At 39.7% G+C, this 16,343-nt stretch overlaps 1 protein-coding gene and 1 non-coding gene across 2 annotated transcripts in view; both read left to right on the top strand.

The window, feature by feature from the left end:
* Nucleotides 1-14,920, top strand: part of CCDC6 (coiled-coil domain containing 6) — a 107,915-nt gene extending 92,995 nt beyond the window's left edge. The window contains exons 8-9 of the mRNA XM_019444228.2: nt 9,458-9,582; nt 10,622-14,920. Of these exons, the coding sequence (XP_019299773.1) occupies nt 9,458-9,582; nt 10,622-10,816 (320 nt within the window). The 3' untranslated portion in view covers nt 10,817-14,920. The remainder of the gene's footprint in view (nt 1-9,457; nt 9,583-10,621) is intronic.
* Nucleotides 5,680-5,783, top strand: LOC128772566 (U6 spliceosomal RNA). The gene has a single exon (XR_008416745.1). It is a non-coding gene; the product is annotated as a U6 spliceosomal RNA (small nuclear RNA).
* Nucleotides 14,921-16,343: the final 1,423 nt, after the last annotated feature.

Raw genomic sequence — 16,343 nt, 5'->3', positions numbered from 1 at the left:
ATTCATTAAACCTAATGTGGTCATTGAATAAAAAAAAAAAGCAAAAGTCAGACCTTGGCTGGGAATATTAACTTTTATTGTAACAGATCTTCTATAGGAAGATCTTACTCTGTGTACATAATTTTGACTGTCACTGCACCTGTCCTTGTAGTGTGGGACGTGCCTGTATAGATAAGCCATTTGCTCTTTCCTTAAACTAAGTAATAAGTAACACCTAGATTTTTTTTTTCTTTCAGCCAGCCTAAGTGAGAAGAACATGTGTGTCTTATTTTAAGCTCGATAATATCATCGAAGTTGATTTTATCTCGTACTTGGCAACAGAATTACTCCTAATCTAGTCCCTTGCTGTCCCATACGTAGTTCATCAGCAGAACGTGAATTTTCAAGTTTGCTTTTCAATTTAGTTTTTATTGGAAGAAGTTGTGGTTCTTTGTATTAAGAATCTGTAATCACTTTCTTAGTAGAATTATATTATTCATAAAAATAGTTTCCATTTCCATGCTAAGCATTTTGGCTCGTTTCTTCCTTTACCATTTCTGATTAACATTGGCAATCTCGGGTTTCATCAAGCTGTTGAAATGTTTTAAGTTCTCTTTCAGTTTGACTGAAAAGTGTATTTCCTAGAATTTATGAAAGATCCTTTTAATAATATGTGGTGTTACATATGTGGATTATATATGAGCAAAGTATTACTTGTCAACAGTTATCTTTCAGGTTGTCCATTATTTGATGCAGCCTGACAAAAGACACTCCCAATTAGCATATTTTGATGTGCCTAAATCAGAGATGGGGACTAAGGAAGTTTGAAAAAGGGTCTACACCCCAGTAGCAACAAGCATACTCACTGCTCAGATCTTGGTTTTTAATTCCATTCTCCAATGAAAAGAACTGGATGTTTCTAGGGTTTAGAGAAGGGGATATACAGGATGAACCTGAAAAATCTGATAATGCTGCCAAGTAAGGAGGTGCTCAAGAAACAAGATGAAAGTATGTGAAAGAGATCCAGGAGCCAACCAAAAGAGCTCCCTGAGGCCAAAGCTGGAACCGTTGGAGCAACACAAGAAATAATGTCATGCTGGGTTATAACCCAAACATAAAACAAACATCCATGAGTTCATACTAATATAAATAAGTGACTGAATAAGTAAATAAGGGAGAAGAGACAAATCTCCCATACAGAAGAATTCCAAATAATTTTTGGATACTCTATTGTCAAGGCAGTGGAAATAACTCTTCACTCTTTTAAGCGTGGGCTGCACATAAGGTCTTCCTTCCAAAGAATAAGTATGGAAAGGGGAAAAAAAGAGTAACATTACCATGGAGGAACCTGATATATGTGACCTCAGCCAGGCCATCGGGGTCCACATCGACAATGGGGAGCCTTGTCGGGAGTGTGTATCCTTGATGTGAAAATGGCATTTCACCTCTGTGGTCTTACTCTGTAAACACCCGTAACCCCAGCTGAGCCATGTGGAAAACATCAGACACATCCTGATTGAAGGATAGTTTGTCTATAAAATACCTCATCAGTATACCCCAAATCTAACAAGCTCCTCAAAAACAGGGAAAATTGAGGAACAGTCTCAGCCAAGAGGCGCCTAAGGAGATGTGGCAATTAAATATAAAGTGTCATCCTAAATGGGGTCCTGGAACAAAAAAAAGGACATTAGGTAAAACCTCAGGAAGTCCAGAAAAGTATGGACCTGAGCTAATAATAATAATAATAATAATAATAATATTAATAATTACTAATGTATCAGTAATAGTTTACTAGTTGTGAAAAGTGTGTCATATTGGCATAAGATGTTAATAGGGAAATCAGAATGTGGTCTATACAGGAATTCTCTGTACTGTTTTTGCCACTTTTCTGTAAACCTAAAACTATTCTAAAATTAGAAGCTTACTTAAAGTTTTTTTAATGTTTATGTTATTTTTGAGAGACAGAGCACGAGTGGGGGAGGGGCAGAGAGAGGGAGACATAGAATCCAAAGCAGGCTCCAGGCTCTGAGCTGTCAGCACAGAGCCTGATGTGGGGCTCGAACTCACAAGCCGTGAGATCACGCCCTAAGCCGAAGTTGGATGCCCAACCGACTGACCAACCCAGGTGCTGCATTTACTTACTTATTTTAAATGTTTGTTTATTTTGAGAGGGAGAAAGAGTGTGTGAGTGGGAGAGGGGTAGAGGGAGTGAGAGAGACAATCTTATGCAGGCTCTACCCTGTCAGTGCAGAGCCCAACATGGGGCTCAATCTCAGCAACTGTGAGATCATGACCTGAACTGAAATCAAAAGTTAGGCACTTAACTGACCTAAGCCACCCAAATGCCCCTAAAAGTTAATTAAAAAACAAAACAAACAACTGCAGAAATAGATGAGATCTCACCTAGTCATAATAGATAAAAGGAGCAGAGAAACACCCTCCTGTCTGATCCTGAAGCAACTGCAATATTTAGAGGTCAAGTTCAGGAGGAAAAACTGGCAAAGGAGATTGGGAAGTGGCTACCAGGGGAGTGGAAGGAAAAAATAGGAATACGATCTCACAGAGTCTTTCAACAAGAAGAGAGTGGTCAGCTTCATCAGATGTTCTCCAAGGTCAAGTAAAATGAGGAGTGGAGAATGGTTATTGCAGCTGGCAGAGCAGAAACACTGCTGACATTGCAGGAGCAGTCTTGATGGAGGGATGGAGACAGAGCCACATTAGGGAGATTTAAAGAGGAAATCCTGTCTATATTGTCTGTGTTTTTGCAAAGACAATGTTTTTATGTGTGATTTGTAGAACTACAATGTCTTAAAATTGTAATTTAAAATAATCTTAAAAGGAAGAAAAGATATATCTGCCTTTAGTCCAGTTTTACATTTCTTTTTTCATTAGCAAAAAGATACTAAAGAAAATTTGGGGACAATCGGAAGGATATAAGCAGAAATAAAGTCCCTCTTTCCAGAGTCCAGAATCCCTCTATCCAAAGGTGGAGTTAATATTTTAGTGTTTCCAGGTGTGTCCTTTCCCTACCCCCCTCCTCTTACAGTGTTCCTTTGGAGAGGTGGTTTCATACAGATTATATATATTTTGTGTTTGCCTCATTTTGCTTAGTAGTTTTTCTCATGAACTGCTTTTAATTAATCATCTTTTAATTTTGCAGCCTTGAGCTTGTGGACAGTGAAATAAGTCTTAACATTTTTACTTTTTAGTTAATGCATTTCTATGAGAGCCAGAGAAATTTATCGTAGCAATAACTTTGAAAAGCCATAGTATTCGATTTAGTAGACTGGTATTTGGGGGTTGGCATTTTCAACCTAGGTATTTGTGTTCTCATCCTGTATTTTTTCTTTTGTTTTTTATTTTTTGTTTTTTTGTGCAAGCATGGGAGAAGGACAGAGAGAAAGAGAAAATCCCAAGCAAACTCCATGCTTAGCACGGAGCCTGACAGGGGGCTCAGACCTAAGGCAAAATCAAGAGTCAGATGCCCAACCGACTGAGCCACCCAGGCACGCCATCTCCTCCTGTGCTGTGTTCACACACGGGTCAGATGCAAGATGATTAGAACTTAAGGGAAAACAAAAAGTACTAAGACCTGGTCTCTGGCCTCTAAGAGCTTATCATCAACAAACAATAGGGCCTGGGGAAGGGGGTGAAATACAATAAACAAATTCTTTGCAAGAAACTTTATAAGGCCAAGCATAATGAATTTATGTAAAAATTGAGTAGTTGAACAGTGGTACATCTACTCTGTGGAATACTTACTACTCAGCAGTAAAAAGGAACCAACCTGATAACGTGTGAGAACTTGGATGGAGCATGGGGAGTGTTATGATGGATGAAAAAAGCCATTCTCAAAGGGTTATATGCTGTACGATTTCATTTCTAGAACATTCTCAAAATGACACCATTACTGTGATGGGGGAACAGGCCAGTCATTGCCAGGGTGTAGGATGAGGAGGAGGGTGTGACCAGGGAAAGGATGGGCATGACCGGCTTTCTTTGTGATGTTGGAGCAGTTTTGCATCTGGTTGTGGTGAGTTACTTGGATCTACACATGTGATAAAATTACTTTGAGTTGTGTACACACATGCACACAGGAAGAGCACAATAAAAACTGATGAAATCCAACTCAAGTCTCTGCCTTGGTCACTAGTGGTGGACCTGTGTTCGTGTTCTGGGTTGACACTGTGCTGTGCTTATGGAAGATGTTCCTGGGGAGGCTGGCTGCAGGGTCCACAGGACCCATGTAGTGTGTGTGCAACTTCATGTGGATGGTAAATGGTTTCAAAATAAAAAGTTATAATTGAAAAAAATATAGTTTAAGAAGAGATTAAACAAAGAGAGCTACCAGCTTAGAGCACTTTAGAGATGGGCCTTAAAGGAGCTTAATGAGCTGAAGCTTAATGAGGCCATAGTTGGCCAGGCACTCTGAGCACTTTGTGATATTTACTCATTTCATCCCCACAGCAACCTTATGAGGCCACTACAGTAATCTCATTTTACAGTTGATGGATCTGAAGTCCACTGTCACTTGGTGCCAAGAGGCAGAACTAGAGTCTGAGCTAATATGACAGTCGGCTCTAGAGTGTCTGGGCCGTTTGCCTCTTCAGAGGCTGATCGAGGTCCTGACTGACATGAGAGAAGGTACAGAGAAGACATCCCAGGCAAAGGGCTGGTGTGAACTGAGCAGTAGAGGTGAGAATCAAGAGTGATAAGGTCACTGTGCTTCTTACCACAGGCTGTTCTGGGTCCTGCTCCCATGGATTCTGATTTCATTGGATATGGGGCTGGGCAAGGGCTTTGATACTCAAGAGATAGTTTGGAGCCAAGTGCAGAGGCCTTTATAATAGCCAGAGAAGACATTCTTTTTCTTCAATTTAGGTAGGCAACAGGGAGTCTTTGAAGATTCTTGATTAGCGTTTAACATACCAATAACCTTGTAATGCTACAAAATAGGCTAGATATTTATTATTATTATTATTATTATTATTACTATTATTATTATTATTATGAGTTTCTCTGTCTTGGGATAAGGATCCATAGTTTATCTCTTAAATTTCATCACTTGCATAAGAAACAGAACCTCTTCTTTCCTCCTCCAGCTGAACAAAGCCCTTATGGTTAAAAATAAACATGATCACTTAGTTTCCAAAGACTTATACTTTACTCTAGCCCTCCATTTTTTTTAAGATTGTTTGTTTGTTTGTTTATTTATTTGTGTTTATTTTTGAGAGAGACAGAGACAGAATGTGAGTGGGTTAGGGGCAGAGAGAGAGGGAGACACAGAATCCAAAGCAGGCACCAGGCTCTGAGCTGTCAGCACAGAGCCTGATGTGGGGCTCGAACTCAAGCTGTGAGATCTTGACCTGAGCTGAAGTCGGACACTCAACCCACTAAGCCACCCAGGCACCCCCAGCCCTCCATTTTTTAAATGTCAACTCAAGGTCCACAAATGGAATAGAAACATGTGAAATAGCACTAGTTGATGGTCAAACCAAGAAATAACCTTTATTTTATATAAATAAAGACAACTAAAGGTAGGCTTGGTGGCTGCATGTCTCAGCCATGGAAGCCAAAAAAAAAAAAAAAAAAGCATACTTAACAGCTTCTTGTTTTGATGTAATTCAGAAAAGAGGCTAAGTGGAGTTCATGTTGCTTGACATCCGTTGGCTGATCTTAGATTCAAAGTGATTGAAAATGGCACTCATTTCAGCAGCACATATACTAAAACTGGAATGATACAGAGATTAGCATGCCCCCTGCACAAGGATGACATGCAAATTTGTGGAGTGCCCGTATTTTTTAGCCAAAGCAAATCTGAGAAAGAAAAAGCAAAGCTGGAGGCATCACAGTTCCAGACTTCCAAGTTATATTATAAAGCCATAGTAATCAAAAAAGTATAGTAATCAAAAAATCAAAAACTGGCCCCAAAATAGACACATGGATCAACGAAACAGATTAGAAAACCCAGAAGAAGTAAACCCACGATGATATGGTGAGTTAATCTTCAACAAAGCAGGAAAGAATATCCAATGGGAAAAAGTCTCTTCAACAAATCAGTGTTGGGAAAATTGGACAGCTGCATGCCAAAGAATGAAACTGGACCATTTGCTTACACCATACACAAAAATAAATTCAAGATGGATTAAAAACCTAATAGTAAGACCTGAGACCATAGAAATCCTAGAAGAGAAAGTAGGCAATAATGTCTCAGATACTGGCAAGAGCAACTTCTTTCTAGATATATCCTATATCCCCTGAGGCAAGTGAAATGAAAGCAAAAATAAACTATGGGGACTACCTCAAAATAAAATCTTCTGTACCACAAGGGAAACAACAAAACTAAAACGCAGCCTATGGAAGGGAGAAGATATTTGCAAATGACCTTTCCGATAAAGGGTCAATATCCAAAATATATAAAGAACTTATAAAAGAACACCCAGGGGCACCTGGGTGGCTCAGTCAGTTGAGGATCTGACTTCTGCTCAAGTCATGATCTCATGGCTTGTGAGTTTGAGCCCTGAGTCAGGCTCTGTGCTGACAGCTCAGAGCCTGGAGCCTGTTTCATATTCTCTCTCTCTCTCTCTCTCTCTCTCTCTCTCTCTCTCTCTCTGCCCCTCCCCCACTTGCTCCGTCTCTTTCTCAAAAATTAATACAAACATTAAAATTTTTTTTAATTAAAAAACCTCAACACTCAAAAAACAAATAATCCAATTTAAAATGGGTAGAAGATATGAACAGACATTTCTCCAGAGAAGACATACAGATGGCCAACAGACATGTGAACAGATGCTCAACATCACTCATTATTAGAGATGCACAACAATTGCAAATCAAAAACTACAATAAGAGATCACATCAAATCTATCAGAATGGCTAAAATCAACAACACCAGAAATAAAAGGTGAGAGGATGTGGAGAAAAAGGAATCCTCTTTCACTGTTGGTGGGAATGCAGCTGGTGCAGCTTCTGTGGAAAACAGTATGGAAGTTCCTCAAAAAGTTAAAAGTAAAACTACCCTATGATCCAGTAATTGTACTACTGAGAACCCAAAAATACAAAAACACTAATTCGGAGGTGTACATGCACCTCTATGTTGATAGCAGCCTTATTTACCATGGCCAAGATACGGAAACATCCCAAGTGTCCATCGATTGATGAATGGATAAAGAAGATCGGTATATATACATACAATGTAATATTATTCAGCCATAAAAAGGAATGAAATCTTGCCATTTGCAATGATACGGATGGCTCTAAGAGAGTATAATGCTAAGTGAAATAAGTCAGAGAAAGACAAATACCATATGATATCACTTATATGTGGAATTTAAGAAACAAAACAAATGAGCAAAGGAAAAAAGACAAAAACCAAGAAACAGACTATAGAGAACAAACTGATGGCTATCAGAAGAGAAGTTGGTTGGAGATTGGTGAAATAGGTGATGGGGGGATTAAGGAGTGCAGTTGTTGTGATGAGAACAGGGTGATGTGTGGAGTTGTTGAATCACTATAGTGTACACCTGAAACTAATATACCAGTGTATGTTAACGATATGGGAGTTAACAACAAAACCAAAGTGATTGAAAATAGGTTGTTCTGCCCAAACTCCCCGAATTGCCCCTTTGTTTCCATTTTCATTCCATTGATTCATATGGGATGTACTCTGTGCTGGATAACCCTGGTAGATGCTGGGAACTCAAAGATGTAAAGATAGCTGTATTTATTCACTGATAAATAAGCAATGCCCCAGACCACTAGACCAGTAGTTCCTGAGCTGCTTAGGTTGAACATTTGGATTATTTGAAAAACACAGCTGTTTGCTCCCCAACCCAAACCTATCTAAGGAAAAGTCTGGGCTTGAGTATTTTAAAAACACTTTGGAGATGATTCTGGGGTCCTAGATGGAGACCATGTAGAACATGATAGTGGGCTGGGGGTTGTTTATTTCCTAAATATCAGCTGCTTTGGGGGAGCAGTGACATATATAGGGCTTCTGTTTTCTTTGTTGAGTATCTTCAAGTTGCGAAGTTCTCCGTGGTGATTTTTTGTTTTTTTTTGTTTGCCTTTATAACAGCTACACACACACACACACACACACACACACACACACACAGTGGTTTTGTCTCATTGTTGGTGTCTCTTTTGACACTTCCTGTTTTCTTGAATCTGATTTTTACCCCTTTGCTCTGTGTTTCTCCTTGATTTTTATTTCTTCTCCTGTCTTTTCACTACTTCCCTACATCTTATTTGGACTCCTAACAAGGTCTGGTTTTGTTTTGTTTTTTTTTAATTGGGATAAGAACACTTACCATGAGATCTACTTTTAACAAAAATTTAACTATAACTATAGGCACAGTGTTGTACAGTAGATCTTCAGAACTTACTCTTCTTGTATAATTGAAACTTTATGCCTGTTGAGCAATAATTCTCTTTCTACTCTTAGCCCTTCACAACTACCTCTGTATTCTCCCTCTATGAGTTGACTTAAATGCCTCATATAATTGGTATCATGCAGTATTTGCCCTTCTGTGACTAGCTTATATTAGCATAATGTCCTCCAAGTTCATCCGTGTTCTCCTTAAAAAGAATTTCATTCATTTTAAAGGCTGAGTAATATTCCATTGTATGTATATACTATGTTTTCTTTATTCACTTATCTGTTGATAGACATTTAGGTTGTTTATACATCTTTGCTCTTGCAACATTATGTTGCATGATGTTGAGCATCTTTTCATATGCCTTTGACTATTTGTATGTCTTTGGAGAAATGTCTACTCAAATCCTTTGCCCATTTTTTAATTGGATTATTTATTTGATATTGAACTGTAGGAGTTCTTTATATATTTTGAATACTAATCCCTTATCTGATACATAACTTGTAAATATTTTCTCATATTCCATAGGTTCCCTTTCTGTTGACTATTTCTTTCGTTCTGGAAGCTTTTGAGTTTGATATAGTCCCACTTGTCTATTTTCTGCTTTTGTGGCTGTGCTTTTGGTGTCACATCTGAGAAATCATTGCTAAGACCAATGTCATGAAGGTTTTCCTCTGTGTTTTCTTCTCAGGGTTTTATAGTTTCAGGTTTTATGTTTGAGTCTTTGGTCCATTTTGAGTTGATTTTTGTGTATGATATTTGATAGAGGTCTAGTTTCGTTCTTTTGCATGTGGATATCCAATTTTCTCCGTACCATTTGGTGAAGAAGCTAGGCTTTCCCCATTATGAATTCTTGGCCCCTTTGTTGAAGATTATTTGACCGTTTATGCATGGACCTATCTCTGGGCACTGTGTTCTGTTCCAGGACTTGACTATCATTTCCCCTTTGACCCAGCAGGCCATTCAGTGAGCCCAGCACTCTTTTCATATGTGTTCATTTTTATTGGTGATGGAGAACTTTTGCATTTTAAGGTCTTCTAGATGGTTGAAGACAGCAGATAATTGAGTTTGAAATAATACTTGTTATTGTCATATTTCAGGTCTATCATATGCAAGTCACACAGTTGGCTTCACGCCACCAACTTCACTGACTAGAGCCGGAATGTCTTACTACAATTCCCCGGGTCTTCATGTGCAGCACATGGGAGCATCCCATGGCATCACAGTAAGTAGCCATAGGGCAGGAAGCCACACTTTACTCCTGCTGCTGATAGCAACAGGACCTCCTCAGGAGACCAGGCCCGCTGCCCTTAGACATTTACTTTTCTTCTCCCTCCCACCATCAGTTCACCTTCAAACTGTAGAGACTTCCAGCAGTTTATTACTAAGTTCTGGTGTTGAAAGTAAAATCCTTCCTGGGAGACAAAAATTTCAGCTTCACTTTCTGTGAAAAATTGCCCTTTGTGAAATGTTATTTGAACTCTGGCCAATGCCTCGATTAGATTCTGGCCGGCTCTTTGCCATAACGAATCATTGCTGGTTGCCACAATATCTGCATCTTCACAGTTCACTGATCCCCAGTATTCTTTCTGAAATTAGTCTTGTTTCTTGTTTCACTCAGAATTTTCTCTCCTGGGATTAGAAGGAAACTTAAGTGCATTTGGTTAGGACTTCACTCGGGAGTTTTTTCTTTAGACCTGGTTATTTAGTTGACTAATAGAGCAGTTGGAAATGTAGCTAATGGGTTTGAGAATAGGAGAGATGTGAGGGTATGTCCAGTAAGGGAATCTTTAAAAGAAGACTTTTATTCTGGAAAAGCAGTAAGGTATTTCTGAAGTTGTTTTTATTGGTTTGATGGCTTTATGTAAAAGCAGAAACATTTGGTTGAGCTGTAGCTCATAGGAGGTTGAAAACTTACTTTGAGTAATGAAAGGAACTTGGGGACATACAATGGACAGAAAAGATTTAAGTGGAGAATGAGACAGCTGTTTTTTAATTCTAGGGCTGTCTCCTGGAAGGGCCCAAGTCCAATTGTTTGGTCAATGCAAGTTTCATAGTAATTATGTATAGCTTTTTCGTGAGTGTAGGTGCAAACTCCACCTTGTTTTCATCAGTAGTTCAGAAACCAGTAGGGATAGACTAGGAAATCCCTAGTTTCTGGTCTTTGTTGCTCCCCTTTTTCACTAGCTCCTGCTTGTCAGGCTGTGTTAGAAATGAGCTATCTGGACCCAGATTGACCTCCTGTTGTTCTGTCCTGTCTACAGAGGCCTTCACCACGGAGAAGCAACAGTCCTGACAAATTCAAACGGCCTACGCCTCCTCCGTCTCCCAACACACAGACCCCAGTGCAGCCCCCTCCACCTCCACCTCCGCCGCCCATGCAGCCTGCGGCCCCCTCGGCAGCCACCTCGCAACCTGCCCCTTCGCAACATCCGGGGCACCCCTCCTCCCAGCCTTAATGCATGTGCTTGGTCTGCATCTCACGTTGGGACTCGTACAGTGGAGCCGTCTCCTCGACGCCAAAGGCTTCCTTCCCTGGCATATTTGGATCTGACTTATTTGCACTGAGGTTATCTAGGCTTCACTATTAATTGTGTTGTAAGTGTTTGTCGGAAACGCAGCCAGTGTTGTGGGTCTACAACACTAAACAGACGACTTTTTCCATCAGTGTTTTACTTGAATCTACATGTACGTCCATTCCCTGGCTGGAGCATCTGCTAGTCAATATTTGGTAATTCAGAAGCAGCGTGCAATTTTTGCTTGGCCCCAGAGCTTCATTTTCCTGGCTTTTAGGTTTGTAAAATAAAAAGGGATATCTTTTTTATGTTTGTTTTCATAAATTTGCAGAAAATTACTGAGCTGTTAATCCCACCCCCAACCCCCATTATAATGGTGTTTACCAAACATCCCAGTAATTCAGCACTACAATTCAGACCTTTGAAAATCTAGCTTTCGGTGTAGAATGGAAAGTTAGATGGATCAGTGCCCAAGACCATAAACTCTTTAATAGAGCTTTTTACAGATACACTTTTTATAGGTTATTTTCAGTATATGTCAACATCCGTTCTCTTGTAAAACAGGCCGAAGTGATGGATCACGTGGCTGTACCTTTTCCACATGTGGGATGGATAATTATTGTAGATTAAGGTGTGATTCTTTCCTTATCTTTAGTGTTAATCTACCCAGACCGGGCCCCTCTAACATGAGTCGATAAATGTTGTCCTACCAACCAATGGTTTTGATGGCTGGTTAGAACATGCTATTTGATTTCTGCTGCAAAGGGCAATGTGATTGTAACAAAAACAGCTATTTACCTTTCCATTCTTTTGTGTTCCCCTAAAATAGAGTTTGAACAAATATTTTAAAGGTGCAAAATATTAGAAAATACTATTTGAAATGAACATTATAGGAATATCTTGGCATAATGGCCACAGAATACTTTATTGCTTGGCAGGAAAGAGAAGAGTTGTAGAAGAAAGTAGCACATTAGCATTGATGACCGCTTACGTCGCCCAGTATAAGCAAGTGCAGTGTACAAAGAAGTATACTCTGAATACATTATTTCCATTCATTCAGCACAAATAAATTGTTTGGTTTCACTTTGAAGTGGAACACTGTGAGTCACTCTTTTCTTAATACTTGCAACATCTTTATTTTTTGCTTTTCAGCAGTTACTGTTTTGTACTTTGGTAGTAAAGTGATTTTTACCACTTGTGTTTGCATATTTATATATGCTGTGGATGAAAATAACTTACTAGAGAATGTATATTTTATGATGAGAATGTGTATCTGTTGGATATAATCAGAGAACTGAAAATTAATTTATCAGTAATTTTTAAGAGTCCCTGTTTTGTGACAACCATCTCTAATAGCTAGCTCTTTATTGAACACACTCCTAAAAATAAGGAACCATGACATTGTAGATATTTAATAGTGTACAGTATAGAAACTTCCATTTTTGCCTTCGAATGCATATTTAAGAATTACAGAATGAAACAAGTCTTGTTGGATAATAGTGTTTGACTAGCATTTTAAGAACTTGAGAGTAAAAGCAACAGTAGGATTTTTCACCTCTTCCTGCTTCCACCCCTGAACTGAGAACTTCTCTCCCCAGTTGGTCTATATAAATGTTATTTATAATGTGTACGTAATATGCATAATCATAGTGCAGTTCTCAAATATGGGGAAGAAGTTTGGCATTTAATTATTGAGGCTTTAGGTTTTTAATTCGATCAGACGAGGTCATATCAAACCCGGGGATCTCACCAACAGCCCGCTGTCCCTCCCGGTACATTGCCATTCCGAGGAATTCTGAGAAGGGGCAAACAAGGTTTGCCTTCATGGTACAGTTCTTGGTTTTTCTCCTAGGAAAAGCGTGGTCTGTGTTTACAAGAGTCTTGCGTGAGATGATAGAATTCAATGCTGTTGAATAGCAGCTTGCACTCTCATCGGAACGTCCATAAAGCAACGAGTTTCCTCTGCTTCCTGTCCATTGAGTTACCTCCTGAAAGCATACTAGTCCAGACATTGCCGTGTGGTGAACGGAAAGCACTTGGCGTGAGCAGACCGTTCCTGACAAATGCCTTTTAGAAACAGGTTCTTGATATTCAGACTTTGCAGAACTGTAGTGCTGGTGCCCCTGGACTAGTCAGTTCCTTTCAATATAGACCACAGCTCCTTCAAACAGCACTTTTCAACATAAATCTTGTTGCCTCTCCCTGCAGACATTCAGAATTGAGAGAACAAACACTACTATTTTGAATTTATGCTGTTTTGTGTCCTTCTAAAGGGTTTTTGACCCCACGTAGAGCCTGTCCCGCATGGGCGGTACACATGCTAGGGCCATTTCTTAGTGATTGTTTAGCCATGAGGGACCCATAAAATTCAGACCCCAAGCCCGTAGAGGCAGGAGTCCCCTCACCCATGGGAAGCTGCCTTACCTCAGGCTCTTCTCTTTGGGGCTAAATATGGTTCCTGCCATTCCTGTTGCTCACTCACCCAGGGTAACCCTGGACTGATGCCCCGAAGGCCTTTGTAAAATCCGTAGCCATCATGAAGGCAGGCGGGAACAGCAGTAGCTTCAGTAACTTCCTTTTCCTGTCTTGCTGACAGAGACCCTTGGCTACCACTGTGCTGCTAATAGGATAAGTACTCTGTTGCCAGACTACCATGCCTTCTATACAAAACCAAATTAACTTCTGTAATACCTGACACCTCTCTGGGCTCTGAACTGCTTTCTCTCATCAAGCGTGCTGGCATTCTGGGCAGAATTCTAGAAATTTGGCAGAGGGTGGAAGTATTTAAGGTTTAATTTAACTTGCTCCTTTGTTAATTGAAAGGAGTTTTAAATTCTGAGCTCCTGAGATACCACAACCATGGAATGAATGTGTGACCAGAATGTGGCTTTGACACCAAGTGCTGCTGTCCCTTTGTAATTGGCTTCTAACTGATTTGACCAGAGATAATTGATAATGTGAATTTTTGTTAACTGTTCAATTGTAGGAAAATAGAGTATGTATCGCCCTTTGTTAGGTAGACATGAACTTTTCCTGCACGAAGCCTTGCTTATAGAGGATGCTCAATAAGGCAAGAAAAAGCATAGTAACTGTGCTTTGAGAGCGCAATATTTTTATCTTACCAGTACAGAAGAGTCATTTCTGTGTAACTTGATCTTCTGTCTAGTACTTGTCTTATAGGTAACCAACACTGAAAACTTTGTAGTGATAACTACCAAAGAAATACATAGTGAAACAACCTTTTATTTCCAACTTTATTAAAGAACCAGCCATTGACGCTGCTACATGAGTTCCATGCTCAAGAGCCATTGTAAGAGATTAAGGGGTTTTTAGTTTGTTTTTGTTTTTTTCTTGTTTTCTTTTTTCTATTTTTTTAAAAACATACACACACACCTGTTAGCATAAAATGAGGAGCATCTTCCAGAATGCTCAGCAGTTACGGTTAACTGCCAAGCTCTGGTTGTCTCTCATTAGGCAGTGGAAGGAATCCTGCGTTCATGATCGCGTGGGTGCTGTGTGTGTGCACATGTGTGTGTGTGTGTGTGCATTCATGCCTTAACTCGAGTTACTGCTCAACTTTAGTTCTTGACTTGGTCTGCACCGTCATCGAGATTGTACTGTACATCTCGATCTGAACTTCATCCTGGCAAAAACAAAGTTGCAGGCACAACAGTTTGAGAATGCATTCCTCCAGAAGAGTGTTTGATCAGGTTGACCCTGAGCCTTTGGACTTCATTTGGAACTTAGCATGGAAAACAAAAGTGGACTGTCAAATAGAAAGACATCAACAAGGAAGAGAGGAGAGCCAAGTGCTAGCATTGTCTTTTGCCTCTGCATCTCCGTGCACACTGTATGTTGTTCATGATAGCTTGTTTACAACTTGACTAGGTTGGAGTTCTGGTGATAGTGGCAATCTTGACATACTTGGTCAGAGTTTAGAGAGCTGTAAGACTTCCAATTAATGTCTTATTTACTTCTTTATGTTGATTAGTCTTTGATACATGTGCTGAATCAGAAACCTAAATAAAGATAATTTTTTAAAATGTACCTATTGAGCCTTAAAACCTGTCTCTTTGTTTCTGGTCTTTGAGTCAGAAAATGAACATTGTTTCCATGTTGATTCTGATGGACATCTAACTTTGATTCTAGATACTAAAGGCTGCCTTGGAAAGTAGACTTTTTTTTAAACTCTTTTTAAAGTTTATTTATTTTGAGAGAGAGAGTGCACCACCAGCGGAGTGACAGAGAGAGAGGAAGATAGTGAGAATCCCAAGCAGGCTCCACACTGTCAGCGCAGAGCCCAACAGGAGGCATGCACTCATGAACCGTGAGATCATGACCTGAGCCAAAGCCAAGAGTCCAACACTGACTGAGCCACCCAGGCACCCCTAGAAAGTAAACTTAAGGACAGGACACAAAAGGAGCTAGGACTGTTCTTGTCTCTTAAATGGGGTGCTGGTTACCTAGATGTATTGAGTTTTTCTGAAAATTCGCTGAGCTGTATACTTATGATTTGTGTGCACTGCTCCATAACTGTTATATTTCAATTTAAAACCATAAACCTAGGAAATTATGAAAAGTGACACTCATTCCCAAAATGTTACACAAATATATATATGTGTGTTTATATTGTGTGTAGATTCATACATATATAGACACCCACATGCACACACATTGAGGCTTTGGATATTACATCTGGTATATTTGTGAGCTTATTCTTAAAGTCTCTTGTGATTTACTCTTCTACTCTTTTACTTTTTTAGGAAGCACGGCTCCAGAATCACTTCCAGGTTTGAGTACCAGCTCTTTAACTGGGCCAGTTACTTAACCACTCTGGAACTCCAGTCCCTCACCTGTGAAATACCATTATCTGCCTTACTAACATGAGAAGATGAAGATGGGAGCCTCTAGTGTTGTCCTTCACACAATAAGATACAGATTAGCCCCACAGCCATTCATTTGGGAAGAAATTTAGAATGGGTGTTTGGGGTTGACTTTTCACACATTTGGGGGCAGTATCATTTGTCAGTTGCATTTTTGTGAGCCCCTAGCATCCAATGGGGGAAAGCGCAGTACTGAGCAGAATCCTGCCTTAGGAGCATAGTCCTAATTAGGAGTCTAGTTTTCAAGAACCCAGGTGCGGTACAGTCTTCTGAGGGCAGACTTTGAATCTAGGCCTTTTTCTGTATAAAAGTGCTAAATGAATTGAGTAATTTCTGACTCACTCTGGCTTAAGGCAGATTCCATGTTAACTATTAGTTAATGAAAGAGTTTTTAATTTGGTTAGCCCTTTGATGAAGACCTCTGTACTCCTGGCAGCTAGGTCTTAGCAGAAAATGTTACCCGAGGAGTTACCCAGGACCTTGGAATTCAAGTCCTGGCTTCATTTGCAAGCTTCATTTTTTGAATCTGTATAATGGGGATAGCCATTCTTATTTTAGGTAGAGTTTGATGAAAACAGGATTTAAAC

This window comes from Panthera pardus, unplaced genomic scaffold (assembly GCF_024362965.1).
Source record: "Panthera pardus isolate Hobbes unplaced genomic scaffold, ASM2436296v1 HiC_scaffold_22, whole genome shotgun sequence".
NCBI lineage: Eukaryota > Metazoa > Chordata > Mammalia > Carnivora > Felidae > Panthera > Panthera pardus.
This window is presented reverse-complemented; position numbering and strand designations above follow the sequence as displayed.